The sequence below is a fragment of the Elgaria multicarinata genome, chromosome 8, assembly GCF_023053635.1.
Source record: "Elgaria multicarinata webbii isolate HBS135686 ecotype San Diego chromosome 8, rElgMul1.1.pri, whole genome shotgun sequence".
NCBI lineage: Eukaryota > Metazoa > Chordata > Lepidosauria > Squamata > Anguidae > Elgaria > Elgaria multicarinata.
In genome coordinates this window covers 58156549-58175976 of record NC_086178.1, presented here as the reverse complement: position 1 = coordinate 58175976, position 19428 = coordinate 58156549, and the positions used below count along the sequence as shown (strand labels likewise).

General features: G+C 44.2%; 1 protein-coding gene across 1 annotated transcript; it reads left to right on the top strand.

Moving 5' to 3' along the window:
- Positions 1–1319: 1319 nt before the first annotated feature.
- ACTR1A (actin related protein 1A) lies at positions 1320–18360 on the top strand. The gene is made up of 11 exons (XM_063132559.1): positions 1320–1452; positions 4882–4946; positions 5881–5956; positions 7038–7163; positions 8891–9015; positions 9624–9840; positions 11222–11314; positions 12484–12658; positions 13373–13434; positions 14080–14120; positions 14719–18360. The coding sequence occupies exons 1-11, from the start codon at positions 1405–1407 to the stop codon at positions 14819–14821; spliced, it is 1131 nt and encodes a 376-aa protein (XP_062988629.1). The 5' UTR covers positions 1320–1404; the 3' UTR covers positions 14822–18360.
- Positions 18361–19428: the final 1068 nt, after the last annotated feature.

Below are 19428 nucleotides of genomic sequence, written 5' to 3'. Positions count from 1 at the left end.
TGCAGGGTTAATTTGGCAGGAGAGGATGCTCAGCTAGTTGAAATTGTCTTGGTGGGATTTTATTATTCAGATTTGTACACACATAGAATCTGTCCCATGGTGCAGTACTGGAAATGTGAAGTAGCTCTGATAATATGCAGAGCATCCCTCTCCACTGAATAATTGCAACCAACCTCTATATAGAAAAGATCTTTGTTTGTGTATAGGGTGTGGGGGGATGACAGTCAGCATGAGATCCAAATCGACTTAAAATTCTACACATCTACTTGCTTGTCGATATACTTGCAGGTATACTTCTAAAATGGAATGTCAGCTAATCAATCGCTTGAGGCATCATAGAACATTAGCTTGTTTGCACAAAGAGCCCAAGCTAAAAGCCTTCACACAATGGAACTACAATTCCCACAACCAGCTGCGAAAAAAGTCTCCCAGCACACACTGCAAGTACACTTTGGAACAGTGGCACAAATACCAGACCATAGAAATACAAAAAGAATAGCAGAACTATCCTTGAATTTCCAGCTTGAATAGACCTATTTAATTTTTTCTCTTCCCCACAACAGAAGTGAGACTGGAACATAAAAACCAATGGAAAAATCCAAGATGTTACTATGTGGCTGGTCACCAAGCACCCTCCCACAAAAAACCACCTCTATATATTTTTCCCTAATTCTGTCTTGCTTCTTGTAAAATAAACATTTAAATTTTTGAACATTTAAAAGTACAACATATCTGCATGAAACTTCACGGAGCATGAGGCTTCAGCATCCAACTGAGTGTAGATGTGACCTGGGAGCGGGTCTGGGGAGACAATTTAAGTAGATTGACCTTTATTGCAACCTAAAAGTTTTTTTAAATGGGCCTTTTTAAACTAGAAATCTAAATCCCATCTCTGATTAGTAATATTAACAGGTTACATTGTCGGGATGCTGTAACTAACTCTAAGCAGTGGAATTTGTATTGAGGTGTGTGTGTGTTTTAAAAAAGTTGAAAAGCCAGCAATGAAAAAATTGAATGCTTCACATAAAATAAATCTTGTATCAGAAAGAACACAGACTATAATCTTTGCTGCTGTATTTTGTTTGAAGGTGGATAAACTGGTGCCCAATCAAATCCAGGATTTCATCATAGATTTCTATGGAGAACTTCCACTTCCGATCCAGGGACGCGCATTGCTTCTCAATCGGAACAGCCAAATGGTTAAATGGACCCTTCTGCATTTTCATCTCTGTGTGGCAGAAACTCTAGGCAGGCCAAGGGACGGGCTTCCGTGTTTTCTCAGAGACTCGCTTTCCCAGAGTGCCCTGCCCCCTCCTCCGTCCCGAGCATGCGCTCCGCCGCCTAAGCTGTCGCTTGCCTGGCAGTGACTGAGACCGAGGCGGCGGCGGCGCACGAGCGCTCGCCATGGAGTCCTACGATGTGATCGCGAACCAGCCGGTGGTGATTGATAACGTGAGTCCGGCCTTGATTGGGCCCCTCAGAATTGTCACTGTGAGGAGGAGGGGGGAGGGGAAGTGCTGCCGTGATCACGGTGGGCTCGTTGCGCCCCATACAATGCAGTCGGCAGAGCTTGCTGTCTAGCAGGCTCGCCCCGGCCCACCCTCATCCAGTCTTCTATCCACCGCCACTTGCAAGCCGCACCTGGTCTCTCTTTTCTCCCACTCGATCACCCATCCCTCGCGCTCATTGGCTAATTCCCTTGTCACTCAGTCGTGAAACGGCGCAGCCCGAAGAACAACAGAGTAATTGAGGGGCAACTCACGCCCTTTGGCATCTTCGTCCGCCGATTGGCTCTTTCCGCTGCCACTCGTCCGGTGTTGTCCAGTCGATATTCGGGACGCAGTTTGGCCCGCCTTTGTGGAGTTCATATGCGATTATTGGCTCCTTGTGCGAGTTGTTTGGTCTTTTTGGTCCTTCAGTTCCACCTAGTTCGTTATGATTGGTTAGCTGAGGAGAAGTGGGAGAGGGCGTGGCTTGGTGGCCTGTGTATAGCAGTGATGGCTTGTGCGTGCCCTGCTTGTCTTTGGAAACCAAATAGCCCTTGTCCATTCTCCTAGCGTGCACTTCTGCAGTTAGAAACCATTGTACAATGTTGCATGTGCTCTCCCAACATGCACTGCTCTTAAATGGTTGCTTCCCAGAACGTTTTTGAGTAGGTTCTCCTCAAACAGCTTTCTGGTGGAGTTTTATTTAAACCAGCCTTCCTCAATCTGGTGCTTTCAAGGTATTATGGACTACAGCTCCCAGCATTCCTGACTATGGTGGCTGGGGGTGATAGGAGTCGAAGTCCAAAACATCTGGAGGTCACCAGGTTGGGGAAGGCTGTCTTAAACCATAATGACTCCACTTAAAGGCCTGGGAGGGGTGGCAAAGAGGCCTCGTTCTTATACGGTGCAATGAGTAGTGCCTCTTTTCAGTCCCTGGGTGGCTATGGAAGGTTTCAAAATGAATTTACAGGCTCTTCCAGTTCCAGAGTCAAACCATTCTGTATGCACGTCCCTAAGCTTTGGCAAAATAATGTGTGACTAACAGTAGATATTTCTGCTCTCCTCCTGGATGCATTTCTAGTTGTTGGGAATATAATAATTTAAGAACAAGTCAGGCATATTTACATACATGTGCTGCCATAGGACTTGAATCCTAGTTCCCTCCCTGTTGTACTGCTCTTCCCCAGCAACATGCCTTGTACAGTTCAATTTTAGTCAGTTTTGCTCAATCTTAATTTCAATAAGGCTTGTTTCCACACAGCTCTGCTTTAGACAGCTGTTATCTCCATACTCCATGTTTTTGTGATGAGGTATGTTTATATGCAGGAATCCATTATATGGGGCGGGGGGAGGGGCAGAATAGGAGCAGGTCTCCATTGATTGGTAGAAATCCACTACCTTTGCAGAAAAATAGTGGGATGGAACTTCTCACCTACCCCAATTGGTTAGGGTATTCCTGGCAGCAGAGAACAGCACAGATGTGCTTGTCCTTAGATGGTCAAAGATGGGCATTTATTTGGGAGAGTGAGGAGTAAGTAGCCGAAGGGGTGGTTTCTTTGGAGGACATGTTCTCTGAGTCCCTCCCCCACCCCCCAAAAATGTCCTACCTAAACTCTAGCCCCACTTTGATCCTATTATGAGGGGTATTTTAAAAGTAACCGTTCATTAAGTTTAGGACTCTATTTTGTCCCATATACTTTTAAACATCTATGTGAAATTCCAGGGGGATGTCATCTGGCATTTTGGGACTGGATTCATAACTGTGCCGATGATATCCAGTTCTGTCTCTCTTTTTCAACGGATGCTAAGAAGCTGTGGAAGTCCTGAAATGTTTATCTGGTGCAATGATGGGTTGGATGTGAATCAACAAATAAGCTACTGTTCAGTCCAGACAAGACAGAGGTACTGTTGCTTTTCTAGACAAGAAGAGCACCTTTTGCCAAATCTTGGCTGGTGTTCCAGTTGCGCCCTTTCCTGGAGAAGGTGAATCTGGCCATTGTGATCCATGCCTTAATCACCACCTTTTAGATGATTGCCATGTGCTCTCTGTGGGGCAGTACTTGCACTAGCTGCAAGAACTGTAGCTAGTGCAAAATGCAGCAGCAAGTTTGCTTTCTGGCATATTACACTGGCCCTGTTTAGAAAACACCTTGAACCACGGCTTTAACCATGGTGAATAAGGCAAAAAGCCACATTCACTGTGTTTAAAGCTGTGGTTTAAGGTGTCTTCTGAACAGGGCCAGTGTAAAATGTAAAAGGATAGAGAAGCAAAAATTGCTTCCAGTTCTCCTGGCAGCAGCCCTGCAAGGCTGAAAGCCTCTGAGATCAGAGGCTTCTGTCTAATGCATGGCAATCCATTAGGGCTGTGCCTTTAATTTGCCAATTTTAAAAATATATTAAAATTCCTCTGAAAAATACAATTGCTTTCCTTACTAATGCTCTGTGTTAAGGGTGTGCATGCATCCCAGAACTTTGCAGAGATGCATGCTAGGAAGTATGTTAACATTGCAATTATTTTCCCCAGTATCCAGTTTCTTCTAAATATTTCAGTAACGGATAGACAAGGGTATGGTCTTGAAGGCATGTGACACAGCAAGCTTGCTGATGCTAAGCTCCTGGGAATCTCTGTGAGTGCTTGCGATGGAGATTGCCTGGGAACCCTATACACACCACCCATGAAAGAAAGGCCAGATATAATATAATAAATGAATAAATGTGTGACTTGTGAGATCAGCAATTTTCCCTTGCGAAGACTGATGAGGCAATGCAATTCTGATGCTACAGAGAAGAGAGAGCAGAGAAGGAGCTGTGGCAAATTAAAACAGAACAAAGACCAGATAATTGCTCTGTGTTTTCTATAGTGGCTTGCATGCTGTTTTCCAAAGGGCTTGTAAAAGTGAATATGGTTAGAGTGGGGCGGCCAGGGAAAGAAGCAACAAGCTTGTGTTTTATAAGTTACTAAGGGATATAATCTTCCGCCTCAGTACATAACTCATACATCTGGCCTTTATCCACTGGATTATTCCTGTTGTTTGCACCTCCTTCATAACATGATTGCACTGGATGAGAAGCCTCTCCTGCGTCTTGTCAAGCGTCTAGCATAGTTTCTTAAATATTTGGTTCTAAAAGAATTACAGCCTGCATAAAGGAACACTTCTGCTTGTGTGGTCTGAGGCTCTGGACCAGAGTGGAAAACAGGATTTGCTCCCTCTAGTGGCCACCTGAAGACACCAACTTTCCAGGCACACATTTGATCATGGGAGTTCTTGGGTGGGGCCTTTGTTTTGGGGATTTGCTACTGTTTCATTTATTGGTAGAAGAAATACTACTGACTGAAGTGCCTTGTGGTCAATGGAGTATTCATGTACATTTTCATTCTCTTTCCTCCCCATAGGGTTCTGGCATGATTAAAGCTGGCTTTGCAGGTGATCAAATACCCAAGTACTGTTTTCCAAACTAGTAAGTGCTTGGCAATTTGGGAGGATGTTATTGATGTTCCATATTAAGTGCACTGTCTATGTGTGGGGAACGGTGGGTCTTTGGATCTGTGCTGGGTCCACAAGCCTCTCCCGTTGGCTCTGGCTGAGCTAATCCATGGCCTGCAGGGGTCTACTGCAGCATAACCCAACCCGGTGGTCACACACATCTAGGGGGCACCATGTTGGGGAAGGCTCATGTACTGAGGCAGAATCCCTTAATCTTAAAGGATTTGGGATCATCAGACACAGCTGCTTGTGGGTTGGGGAATTCTTTAAAACAGCAAACAAACCATGCAGCCATTCAACTCCTTGATCTCACAATAATGTAAGGCAGGTTTCTTACTCATTTTGTACCATAAGAAATGTATTTAGAGATGACCACACATTCGGTTCACTTGCCAAATGCAGCACCTTGCCCGGTGGTTCTAGGATGGTTCTCACTCGTGAAGCACCTGTTTGTTAAGAACATAAGAGCCATGCTGGATCAGACCAAACCTTAATCTAGTCCAGAACTCTGTTCACAGAGTGGCCAACCAGCTGTCAAGCAGGACTGGTACAAGAGCTCTCTTCCACCCATGTTCCCCAGCAACTGGTGTATACAGGCTTACTGCCTCTGATACTGGAGGTAGCACATGGCCATTAGGACTAGTAGCCATTGATAACCTCCTCCAGGAATTTATCCAAACCCCTTTTAAAGCCATCCAAATTGGTGGCCACCACTACATCTTGTGGTAGTGAGTTCCGTAAGTTAACTATGAGCTGTATGAAGAAATCCTTCCTTTTATCTCTCCTGAATCTCCCACTAAACAGCATCATGGGATGACCCTGGGATGTAGTATTATGGGAGAGGGAGAAAAATGATCTGTGACTTGTGTCATGAGAGAAGCACTCCATTTTTGCACAACCTTTTTCAGTGTGGGCAGACCGAAGCACGTTCGCGTTATGGCTGGAGCTTTGGAGGGTGACATTTTCATTGGACCAAAAGCAGAGGTAAGGCAACCCCCTGTTCTTCACCTTCTACAGGGCACCGGAAGGAAGCATCCTAGGCTTTCTATCCAGTTCAAGCCTCGTCATTCCTTTGGTCCAACTGCTAACAAGACCAGGACTGGGCAACTTGCTTAGAACAAAAGGTTATATTAGAAGTATCTTGGGGACTGGGAGCCTTCAGCAAATCAGAATGTCTTATTTATGCATAGTGGAGCTTCCATAATATGTGCACATTTTTGTTAAATCATAGGTCACCTCTGATAGGCATAGTGCATTGTTTCTGTTGCCATGCAGTTTCCCATGCAAGACCAGTAGTTGCTGTGTATTTTGGTTGTCAGTGAATCAAGAGATCAGTTTCTGTTAAGAATAATCACTGCATATTTTTGCTTACCAGAGTCTAATCCAGAAGAAATATATAGTATGTACACGCACTTAGGGAGAAAAGCTGGTTTCAGGACACAGTTCCTAACAAGTCTTACATATTCTCTCTTGCCAGTTAAATTTTCTTGTCATATGGCCCCTGAAGATGCTAAACCTTGAACATTCAAAATGAAGGAAGGGTAATGACCATGGGGCAGTATCCAGTACTGCTGCTACACATCTGCTGGATTTGTTGCGAAAGTGGGACCCACGGCTTGCACAACAAAAAAATCAGCAGTTCTAAAAGCAACCCTAGAGACAAGCAGAAATGCTTGTTTCCAGAAATGAGTGGTTTTGCTCATTTCAGGTTGCTTTACAACCATTAGCTCCCCTTTGCTCTAGGCAGTGGATCCCGCTGGTTGATGGGCAGGATACTGCCCATAGTGATGATCTTCATATTAGCCTCATGGTTTCTAAATGGGGAAAAAAGAGTTTGTCTTTAAAGTAGGTCCCCTACTCTGTCCAAAAGTCATTCCCTCCTGCAAGGGGGGCGGGGCGGAGCGCTTCTGTTTTTATCAAACATGGCAGTAGAGCATTGCTCGGTGGGGTTCCTAGAAAGTAAATTCATTGTCAGAGGTGGCATACCAAGTCTCCAAATGGGCACAGCCAGGGGCTCATCTGGCCTTCCTCCTGATTGACATGCTGCCTTGTTTGCTTTGGCTAGGAGCACAGAGGCCTTCTTTCCATTCGCTACCCTATGGAACATGGCATAGTGAAGGACTGGAATGACATGGAGCGCATCTGGCAGTATGTGTACTCAAAAGACCAGCTCCAGACCTTCTCTGAAGAGGTGAGCTGACTCTACCCACAAGCCCCAAAATCGCAAATGATAGTATCTCGCTTTCGGTTTGGGGAAGCTACTTTGCAGTCCCATCGCACTCTGAACCAGCATTCTCCATTCTGTTCCTTTCTGCACATCAGAACAGCCATTAATTACCTTCTCTGTGCTCACAGTGTGGTGTACAGCAAGAACTACAACTCAGAGATCCACCTACTGAAGCCAGGTGCATTAAGGAACAGAGTGCTTCTGAGCACATGCATGTTCAGTCCAGGAATTTGGGTTCAGTACCAGAACCAGGCTCACCAGTCCTTTCGCTTAGAAATCCACTCCTGGTTTTCTCGCCCCAAATGTTCTTTTTCAGCAGCCTAGTGGAGGAGAAGAACACTTTTTAATTGTTGCTGTTGTCAGACAATTGGGAATTAGAAACCCTTGCTGATCTACTGCAAATCGCCGATAGATCCCAGTCTACTTTCTGCCCACCATTGGCACACTGCTCCCTCTGCTCAGAAATGTAAGACAAAGTTCACTGAATCAAAACTTCAAGGCATGGCTAAGAATAACTAAGAAGAGCAATTCCCTGGGCCTGTGCTTGAACTGAGGGCGTTTTTCTTTGTGCCAGAGGGACAGCAACATTTCTCTAGCTTGAACTTCGTTTCCAGTGTGGCATAGTGCAGCACAGGAAAACCCTCAGAACACTTGGGGCAGCCCTCCTCTTGTAACTGTGCCCCTATTGAGTGATTTCTGACGCTCCGCTGGTGAAGTTACTTGTTTTGCAGTTCACTCGCAGAAAGTTTGGTCTGCTTAACCAAGTTTATTTATTCAACCGAAGAGTTGTTGACATAGCATACATTATTATCCTGCTTTTCAAACAAAAGTTGCCCACCAGTACAGTTCACGTCAATCAAGAAGAGAGAGAGGGAAAGAATGACAGGTCCTGGTCTTAGGTTTACAAACTAAAAAGACGAGATATACAAGAGAAGGGGAGTGAAGGGAAAAGTTAGGAAAAGGAGATAAGTCTGACAATACAGTACAAAAGTGGTGTGTTGTTAGCAGGCATTTATATCCAATTGGGCCCAGTCTGATCTTCCCTTGCCTGTGTTCTTGTGGCAGAGACTGGAGCGTCATTGCCCACTCTTCTGCAGTCCCGGGGGTGGGAGTGGGAGAAAGCAATCTCCTTGCAGCTTCTCTTTTGACTAATGTCTAATGGCTGAGCTGGTCTTACCCTTACCCTGGTGCTCTTTCTGGGAGAAAGGGAGTGTAAACCTAAACGTGTCAATCTACCCTACAGTAGATGTCACCTTGGTGCCTTCCAGATATGTTGGACGACTACTTCCAGCATCCCCAGCCAGCACAACCATTGATGAGAGTTGTAGTTCCAGATTGGGGAAGGGTGTTAGATGACATATTTAGATCCTGCTCTTTCTCTGAGTGGCTTAGATGTGATCCCTTAGTGGTTTTCATCTAAGCACTGATTAGGGCTTACCATATGTTACCAGGTCGATTTCCTGGCCAAACTATTCCCTCTATAGATGTTTGATGTAAAGCTGTTTGGTATAATAGTTTCCTCCCATTTCCAAACTCATAATGAAGAAGGAGGGCAGGCCTGTGGCTGATTCTTTCCCTACTCTACAAAATCCTGGATAGGTCTTTTGATTGTTCTGGAAGGACTAGAAAAGTTCCTCTGGACCTTTGCGCAGTTATACCCAGCTGAAGTCTTTTGTGTTCCTACCCACCAGCATCCTGTGCTCTTGACAGAGGCTCCTCTGAATCCACGTAAGAACCGTGAGCGAGCAGCTGAAGTTTTCTTTGAGACCTTTAATGTGCCAGCCCTGTTCATCTCCATGCAAGCAGTGCTTAGCCTGTGAGTACTTTTTGCCCCCCTGCACCCCCTTTCTTGGAACTCACCTTGGAGGAGAAACCAATTTCCACTAAGAAGAACATTGGTTTGCATGAGCAAAAAGAGAAACTGGGGGCTTAAAGACTGACCATGCAATTGTGTGCATCGTTACTCAGAAGTAGTCCCAAGTAAGTGTGCACAGGATTGCAACCTCAGTCTTGTAAAAGGTTTTTTTCCAAGAAATTCTGACTTGATAACTAAATAAATGCTCAAGTTTATATTAGAGTCAGAAATTATCATTGCTGCATATATGCTAGCAGATTATTTCTGTATGAATTCTGTATGTTAGTCAGCATGTCACTTTTTCAAAGGTTGAATCTATGAGATTAACCTTCTCCCTTGCTGTCTTTGCCAATGAACAATAACCATCAATGTTGTTGGTTTTTTTAAAAAAAGTTTGCTCCTTCATTCTAGATAAGTCAGAATAAATTTGGTTGCCCTGGAGCAATGATTATCTTGGGAAGTATTGCTGGGTGCCCATCAGGTCATGCAGATTTCCTGCCAATTCTATTCTGTGTGTGTGTGTGTGTGTGTGTGTGTGTGTGTTCTGAAACACATTCTCCTTTCTGTAGTTATGCAACAGGGCGAACTACAGGAGTGGTGTTGGACTCTGGGGATGGAGTCACCCATGCAGTGCCTATATACGAAGGCTTTGCCATGCCCCACTCCATTATGCGGATTGACATCGCTGGCCGGGATGTCTCTCGGTTCCTTCGTCTCTATCTCCGGAAGGAAGGTTATGACTTCCATACGTCGTCTGAGTTTGAGATCGTCAAAACCATAAAGGAGGTGCCTGGATGCCATTTGCCTTTAGTTTCGGGGTGCCTTCTATTCTGAGGGAACTTAGCCATGGAGGGTGGCCTGGGCTGCCACACCGGATGTATCTGGTGGTCTCAGTCCCGTCTCAGTTACAGGAAGGAGTAAGGAGCAAAGACTGCTCAAACTGCAGCTACCAGCTCAAGATGGACTTTGACATTAATGCCATTAATGTAGAATGGCATTTTCTCAGCTCTTGGGTGGCCTTTCTCCTAGGGCCGCCTCTCAAACAGAAAGGGAAGTGACCAATGAATATCCTCAGATAGGTCATGTGGTGCAGCCCTAACCCTTCTGGGCCTATGGGATTGCAAGGTTGAGATGCTCCCCCATCTCAAAAACGTTTGGTACATAGAAAACAAGCACATCTGAAAAACAGGTTGCTGTATGTAAGGTGTGTTAGTAGTTCCTTTGATCCTGTAAAATTAGCTCTTGTTAGATAGCTGACTGCAGTAGTTCATGAGAATTTGTGTAGGGTGGTAATTGACAGAGTGGGAGGGGAGCCAGATGGTTCCTTTATACAAATCTCAAGCGGTTTAAAGCAAGCTGTTATTCCTCAGTCCCTATATTTAACCTACTAATAATATTTATGTGCTGTTCTTTCAGATAAAGCTTCCCAGGATGGCTCACAACAATTGATATGCGTAACAATGTGTATAAACCTAACAAAAATAAACCTAACAATGAATAATCTATACTCAAAAAGTTAAAACTGTAGATAAATCAAAAGCGACTAAAGGCGTAATGCGATGCATGTTTAGACATGAAGCATGTCATACAACTCCCAGCATGCCCCAATCAGCCATGATGGCTGGGACCTGCTGGGAGTTGTAAGATCCTTTTCTGTCCAAACATGCATAGGGTTGTGCCCTAAATCACTTACTATAGAAACTCTGATGACGGTACTGATGGAGGGGAGCACCTCTTGCAAATAGTTACGCTCTTGTACCCTTTGCCTCATTGCCAAATGATGCTCCCGGTATTGAAAATGTCCTCCTAGCCGCATATCTCATTTGTATTGCACAAAAGAAGGGACTTGATAATGGAGAACTTAGCTAGCTTTCAAACTAGTTCTGTTCTGCTGCCCTTAGCTTTCCTTTGTAGAACTCTTTGGTTCTTTGTGAATTCTCTAGAATCTCATTTCACATTTTGTTATGGGTTGTATGAGATTGTAGCTGGGATGGTGATGTTAGTAGCATTTCAGAAGAGTGTGTGTGTGTGTGGGGGGGGATAAATTCAGTACTAAATGCCAAATGGTACTTAATGGTGGTATTCCCTGCAATGTCTGGGCCTATTTTTTTTTTCTGATTAAAGGATCCGCTCAAACAACTGTTGTATCTCTGTCGTTCCTCCACAGCGAGCTTGCTACTTGTCAATAAACCCACAAAAAGATGAAACACTAGAAACTGAAAAAGCTCAGTACTACCTTCCTGATGGAAGCACCATTGAGGTTTGTGAACACATGGTCTGGTTGCAAGCAAAACACTGTTAAATTAGCCTTATTATTCTTTATTTTATCTGGCATTGGATAAGTGTCATTTCACTCAGAGAAGTATATGCAGTGCCAGTTGCAATCCAAGCAATGCTGTAATTGAATTATTATTATTATTATTTATTATTATCACCCACCTCTCCTTCTGGATCGAGGCAGTGAACAACATTAAATATAAAAATACCATAAAATGCATATAGCTGATTAAAAACAATTATATTATTATCATCATCATTTATATACCACCCCATAGCTGAAGCTGTCTGGGCAGTTTAGAAAGATTATAACATGGAACATTAAAAACTGATATAATATTAAAATAACAATCAGGTCATCTTAAAATTCTTAGGTTTAAAATTCATCTGGGTAGGCCTGCCGGAAGAGACTAATCTTTACAGCTATCTTAAACTTGGAGAGAGTGTTAAGTTGATGAATCTCCTCTGGCAGGCCATTCTACAGTCTGAGGCCAACAGAAGAAAAGGTCCTCTGGGTAACAGTTGTCAGCCTAGTTTTGGCTGATGGGAGTAAATTCTCCCCAGGGGGCTGATTGTACGGGAGAAGGTGATCCCGCAGGTAACCTGGACCCAAACCAAGCCCTACGCTTGGAAGTGCTTGGGCAATAACAACCAGGAAGAGAGCTAAACAGGATTTCTACCAGTTTGGTGATGTGGTCTCAGTGCCCCATATATAGCTTCCCACACCTAGTGAAAGAAGCAGAACCATGCTCAGTTTCATAATGGGCACATGTGGCAGAACTTCTGTTTTTTTAATACAGAGAACACTCATGGCTTGTTTAAAAGCTAACCTGATGTAAGCCAGGGAGAATCCAGCCAGGAGGTTGCAGCACTTGGCCAAACGTCTTCTGTAGGCCAAGGTCTTTCAAAGCCTGGCAATTCTCCTCCGGGAACTATTGAACATCACTTAAACCCAAATGGAGTGCTTTGCAGCCTTCTGAAATAAACTGGGCCAGGAAATATTCATCATCAGGACAACTTCCTTAGGTTTATTTGTTTGTTTGAAAAATCTGATGTAAACCACCCTCTATTCCAAGTTTCTATTTCCTTGCTATAAGTATAAAGATCTCCTACTTATGGATGAGGAGGCTGACTCTCTGGTGATGTTTGCAGATTGGCCCTGCTCGCTTCCGGGCCCCTGAGTTGCTGTTCCGGCCAGACCTGATTGGAGAGGAGTGTGAGGGGCTACACGAAGTGCTGGTATTTGCAATCCAGAAGTCTGATATGGACTTGAGACGAACGCTTTTCTCCAACATTGTGCTCTCTGGAGGATCAACGCTCTTCAAAGGTTCTTTTGTTGCTTCTGTGCCTTTAGGGACAGGCTGTGTGTTCTGAGCTTAACTTCAAGGAAGTTCCCACACCTCCTTCCTTGAAATTAGCAAGGTTTACAGTTGCTCCCTGAGAGTTGCTAATCCCTGAGGATTAGCTGAAGCCCCTTTCATCATTCCTTTCCCTGGGAGCAGGGCAAGAAAGGAGAGTTCCCAGGAAGACGCTTGTTCCAGCCCCATTGGAAGAGATGGGACTTTAGATGCAAGCTGGACAGGTGGGGAGACAGTGTGATGGCTCCTAGTCATGTCCTCCTTATAATTCTTAAAGAGACACGTTGTTGTGTGCCCTGTTCAAATGGTTTCTTTCCTCCTACTGCATCATTTACCTGAAATGTCGAGATTAATGTTCCTTCGGGAAATATTTTTCCATATAGTAAGCAGACATTTCTGGTTCTTATTCTGAAGACCTAGAAGCTTGTTTGGATTTTCCTTGAATGAGGAACATGGGGGGAAAGATTAAAAGCAGCACTAGTCAGAGTATAGACCAGAGGCACTTTCTTTTTTGTCACAGCACAGGCTTCCAGGTGGGGAGAAAAGTGAAAAGAGGGAGATTCTACCACACCCTCCCTGAAAACCAACCTTATGAAGGTTTTCATAAATTTCAGGGAAAGGCCAGACCCCCACCCCCCTTGGCGGCCTTTTAAAGTGAAGCTGTTTTTTTGTCTTTGATTTAGGTTTTGGCGATAGGCTTCTGAGTGAAGTGAAGAAACTGGCCCCCAAGGATGTCAAAATCAGGGTAGGTAGAGATTTCTTTAGCCAGTTTGTCCTCCACTGGACTGAGGCCCTCTGAAAGAGGGAACAAGACACCTCTATCTCTATATAATGGCTGTGTTAGCTTGCCCAGTGTAAGCAATAGCCTCTGTTAATGGCCCTCTGTAGTGCATGCTTCTCACCATTTGTCTTTTTAGCAGCCATTTGCAATAATGTGCACAGTGGCATGTAGAGAACATTGTAATGGCTGCTCTGCACTTTCAACTCAAATCCACCCAGACATTTCCAAAAGAACGGGTTCCAAGGAGATAGCTGCATTAGTTCACTGCAGCGAAAACAACAAAGAGTTGTATGGCACCTGCAAGATGACCACATTTCCTGTGGCAAACTTTTGTGGGCCAGAGCCAGCTTCACTGGACGCAAAATGACATGGTTTCTCTTAAGGTGGCTGCATTCCAAATGAAATCCATATAGGCTTCCAAGAGGCATCTCACTGGATGGATTGCAGCACGGACTACTTATTGTTCTGGATGCCCAACCACCTGGGTGGAACATGTCTGGGGCTGCAGGAAGAGATTCCAGGGAAGAATTTTGTGAGCTTAGTGTATGAAGGTGAATGCTCCCTCCATCTAAATCCATCTCTCTCTCTCTCTCTTTTAAAATCCTCCAGATATCTGCTCCTCAGGAGAGATTATATTCCACATGGATTGGGTATGTACAGTATAGCTCCACTTGGAGCAGAAACTCTAGTCTTGTTTGCATGGATGCTCCCACTAATTGATAAAACAAGTGACTTACATACAGTGCGAAAGGAGAATTTGGCCTGTAGCCATATCCTAGGTAGTACTGATTACTATAGCTGTGGGATGTGGCTCTTAGAGGGAAGGTAAAGCTGCACCACTTCTTGATGATGGGCTGCTGGGTGAAGAGGCTGGAAACTCGAATAGGATGTATGTGTGGTGTTTTAGCATTTGGACACTATTTTTCATTCATTCTTTCTTAAGGCAACCTTGCGCACATTAACATGCCTGGTGGGGAGCCCTGCAGATCTGCTGCACAACTCCTCTGTGCTGTAGATTTTGAGCATCTAATAGGGTGCACAGTTCCTTTATACAGAATACTCGTTGGGCATATTCAAACCCATTGTTGTTCTTATAGCCTCATTACATGAGAAAATTTGTCCCTCTTGTCTGCCATTATGTTAAGGAGCCTCCAGATCAACCCTCGCTTTCATAGTTTCTGTAGGAGTAAGAGGTGGGGAAAGCCAGCCCTCAGCTGTGTCTAACTCCCGTGTTTTGTTCTTCCACAGAGGCTCTATCCTAGCTTCGCTGGACACATTTAAGAAAATGTGGGTTTCCAAGAAAGAATATGAGGAAGACAGTTCCCGGGCAATCCACCGAAAAACCTTCTAGGCTGGGAGTGTTCTGAGGTCTCCTTGGAGATTCGTTCTTGTTTTCAACTCGCTTTACTGAGTCCAAGTGTCTGAGGAGCTCCCCATTCATGTGTGTGTGTGTGTGTGTGTATGGGTAGATGGGTGCCAGCATGCCCTGGACTTTCCCAGAGCAAAAGGGAAGGCCAGGGTTTTGACTTGACTTCTGATTGGTCTTGTGGGAGGAAGATGAGAAATGGGAATGAACCTGTTTTGAAAGATCTGTACCTTTTTTCAGTTGGCCCGTGAACTTTGGGAATACATTTGTGTCACAGAAGACAAATAGCATGGGTTAGAAACTGAGCAGCTTAGCAAGGTGGAAACGAGAGTGCAGTAAACCAGCCAGTGTTTGGGCTCCCAGCAGATGGTCTGAGTCAGAACACGGGTTGAAAGTCTGTCATGGAATCTCTTTGCACAGAAGCTGACTGATACGCAGAGTTGCTCAGCAGCTGTTTTTTAGATGGCCAATTCATCGCTTCCCTCCCTTACTTTTTTTTTAATTTAAAAAAATACACAACAGAGAATAAGCACATTCTGAGCTGTTACCCATTTACTGCTGTGTGTGTATGAGAATCTGGACCACAACAGGACAGTTGGAGCACTTAATTTTAGGAACTAGTTTGTAATGCATGGTGTAGAACAGAAACACCCTTCCTTTGTTTGATCCTGGACAGTCCTTGTCTTGCGGTCACTTAACCTGCAGCCAAGTGTCCAGGGCAACTCCAAAATGTGTCATAGCCCATTCTGTTCTCCGCCCCCCCTCATGTGTAATCTAAAAGTTTACATTGTAAGTTTTTTCTGCAAGGTCATAACCCCTTGCACAAGGGGCTCATCAGCCATGCTTGCTGGGAAACCACATAATTGTTTTTAGAATTATTTTTATTTATTGAAAGGTCTTGGTGGTAACTAAACGACTAACTGGAACCAAGGTTAGTTTCCCCCACTCTCTGTCCTAAGCCCTTCCCATTGTTTAACACTAGCACTGATATTTGAACTGCATACTTGCTTAGTACTGTTGGGTCAGCCCTGTAACCATCCCCACTCCTTCGAGGAACCTGTTCCTGTTTGAACAGTTGTTTCCATGAATGCACAGCACGAGGGAACAATAAACTCTTATTAGAATACTTTGGGAGTTGAATAGTAACCTCTGGAGAGAGGTTGTCATTCCAGAGTTGTGTTAACCCCCTTTGGGCTGCTTCTGCACTGTTACAGAAAGGGAAAAATCATTTGTTTTGAATTGAGTTTTGTTTTTGTGTTGCTTTTTTTTTTTAAAAAAAAAATACACACGTTTTGGTGCTTGAATTTTTTTTTCTAATGCTGCTGCTGAAAACCAAATATTTTACATTGTCAGCCACTTAAGTATTAGAAGGTGAGACAGCAGGAAATGAGCCTTATGTCCACCAATAGCCAAATGTGGAAAGTAGAGGGACTCAAGCTATTGAAGATGGTGGGGGCAAAGTGTAGTCCTGTTTGCGACAGTCAGTGAATTTTGTATGTGGTCCATTTGTGTTTTGTTTGCAACCTTTTGTTTTTGCTCTTTTGGCCGCAAGCATTCTCAGAAAATGTCTTTGGGACTGCAGTAGGCAAGTTAGAGTTTTAGCAGTATGCTGCCTTTGTTTCAGCGCTTACAACAGCAGGAGCTGTGTCCAGCCTAAAGGAGGGAAAATATCACATAGCCCCTCCTTTAGAATGGTCGTAAAAATGCAGTGCAGTCTTGAGTATTATGCATCATCCCCACAGTATTAAAAACAACAACCAGTATAAAATCTTACAAATGAAAAATGTTAGGTTACAGCTCTGGCTTTGTGGTAGGATAACTGGCCTGGCCTGTGTGGTGGTGGGGGGGAAGAAAGAAGTATGTCTGAGCTAATCAAGTGAAGTTCAGTACTCTTTTATATATCCAGTTGTGTTTAAAGAAGGATGTATGCCTCCTTACGAGCCTTTCCTGCCCTCTTCCTGCAAGGAAGATGCCTTCGGACAGAATGGTAATTTTCCATTGATGAGCACTGACTGGGATCTCAGCAATATTCCCTTATCTTTAGTTCTATGTAATGTGGTCCAGAGGCAAAGTTGCAAAGTTTCCCAAACAGGAGCTGGGGTGACTGCCCTGGTGGCAGATGCTGGGGCCAGTGTTGACACTTAATGATGCTTTTAGCATCGCTGTGTTATGACTTGGCCATTGCAAGGCAGCGTCTGGTTTCTGAGTGTGCTGAGGAAAATGAATGGTCGAAGCATTTGATAGTGGGCATGGAGGTACTCTGCATTAAAAAGAGTAAGACATTTTAACAAAATTATGCTTCGTGCTAACAGTTAAGAATGAACATTTCTTCTATTCCATGACTTCCTGCTGTAATTATACTTCTCTAATGAATTACCAGTTATGGGTTTGCTTATCTCAGATGTACCTCCTTGAGCATCTAAGTCAACTGGCACTGCCAGGAGAATACACCCTCCCTTGTTGCTTTAGTAGTCTTCGGATGGCAGCAGTTGTATTAATATGTTGATTGAACTAGTCGTGTAGGTTTTTCATTGGAAGTGAAATTAAGTTTCTCCTGGAATGAGCCCAGCATTTGTTTTCAAGTGGAGTCCAGACCCTGCTTTAACCAACTACAGATGGAGTTAAAGGTTTGTTACATCCTTGTGTGAACCATGAGAAGTTGGCCTGCTTCAGCAATTCCTATTGATCTCAACTTCTTGGATTTTCAGCCCAGGATTGAGAAAGTTACGCTTCTATTGCTGTGGAGATAGATTTGAGCATTGGATCAGAATTTGCAAGCAGACAGATTCTTTGCTTCACCTTCATTTGATAGCAGCTTCAAGCTTAAGCTGCTTGTTTTAGGTGTTTGGACCAAGAACAATGAGACCAAATGCAAGACTAGAGGCAATGTCAGTGGATCAGTTAGCAACAAGAGGTAGCCTTGACTACTAGCTTTTTCATTGGCAAGACTTACATCCAAGATAGCCTGGGATGTTTTCTAGAGGATCTTCTGCCATAGATAAGGGAAACTGGCCCATATTTCATGCCTTATGCTACAAAGATGTTGTATTTGTTTGAGCTATGTAGTATCTGAAATGCATGCCCCGTGCAGGCTGTTAATTTAGAGGCCTTGGTTCTTCCTTACTTCCCACCTGTAGAGCTATTAGATTCCCTTCATAATTGCAATCTTGGGGGAATCGCTAGTCACAATGAGGGCCAGTACTTGGCAGCTTTACTAATAGAGGGCACAACGAGTGGCTCCTAGCTTAGTACAGTCCATGTTTAGGGCAGTATGTGAGGACAAGAAGTCCCAGGTGTTAAAAATAAATAAATCCCACATTAGCTCTTGCCCCTCTTTTAATTCCTTGTGACCTTTTCCTTGTTTTGACATCCATTATCAGAAGCAGTAATGTTACATATTGAAACTGACAGGTGCTTTCTGCAACCTAGCATTGGTTCAATCAGCCTGACACTGTACTTTGCACATTTGTGCGAACCACAGCTGGGTGCTGCCCAACGTACTTAAATAAAGTTGTTAATATACATTATGATATCTGCTTGATGTATGAATGAGAGTGGGGTTATTTTCCTTCGACATTGAGCAAAGTCATTGCTTGAATACAGGGGTGCACAACCTTTTCAGCCAAAGGAGAGCATTCAGAGTCTGCTGGGATCGCGGGGAATCATGCATGTGTGTGTGTACATTCACATACAACTCACTCACTTTTATGGCTCCTGCCATCAAAGTCCCATGCCTAGCCTATCATAGGAAACAGGCATGAGCCTTTGAGCACTGCTTCCTTGGGTGCTCTAGGAATAAGGTATCTATGGCAGGCACCATAGAGCCTGTTTCTAGACTGTTTTTCTTTTCTTTTCTGGGGAGTCGCCAGAGGGCTTAGAGGGAGACACCTTTTGCACCCATGACAGCTACTGCCATGGGAGTGATACAGTAGGGCCCAGTATTTAGCTTATCCATCTCTTTAGCAGCTGCCTGGTGCTTTGCAAATGTTGTTGGACTACAACATGTGTAATCCCTGACTATTAGCTGTGCTGTCTGGGGCTTATGGGAGTTGTATTCCAAAACATCTGGGTAGTTTTTAAACCAGTTACGACTCCTACATACTGGGCTCTCTGTAAGCGAAAACAATACATGTAACATTTTAGTATGAAAGAAATAGTAGAACTCCAGGGCCTAATCTACACCTAGCAGGATATAGCACCATGAAAGTGGTATGAAAGCAGTATATTAAAGGCAGGAGCCACACTACTGCTTTATAGCAGTACTGAAGTGTACTGGCAACTGTTGGGGCCTATTGACACATAAAACAGTAGATGAAGTAGGCAGGCTAAGCTCTGTATGTCCTGCTCTCTCCAACACGAGAGAAGGAACACAGGCCAAGAAAATGAAAAGATCTGCCAAGATACACAGGCCTGTGGTTTAAAAAAAGGGGGGGGGGAAGGGCAGGCAGATTGGTGGGTACAGTTTTGTCATTGCAAGTGGGGTTGGGAGATTTCATAGTTGAATGTGGCAGAATGTTCCCTCTCAATGCCCTCCTCCTTCCCAAGCCCCAGGAGGACTGCTGATCAGCTGCATGCCACATCCACTTTGCTCA

Coding starts and splice junctions, on each gene's coding strand:
- ACTR1A (XM_063132559.1), top strand. CDS start 1,405: ATGGAGTCCTACGATGTGATCGCGAACCAGCCGGTGGTGATTGATAAC. Junction 1,453..4,881: donor AGCCGGTGGTGATTGATAAC/GTGAGTCCGGCC, acceptor TCCTCCCCATAG/GGTTCTGGCATGATTAAAGC. Junction 13,435..14,079: donor CCAAGGATGTCAAAATCAGG/GTAGGTAGAGAT, acceptor AAAATCCTCCAG/ATATCTGCTCCTCAGGAGAG.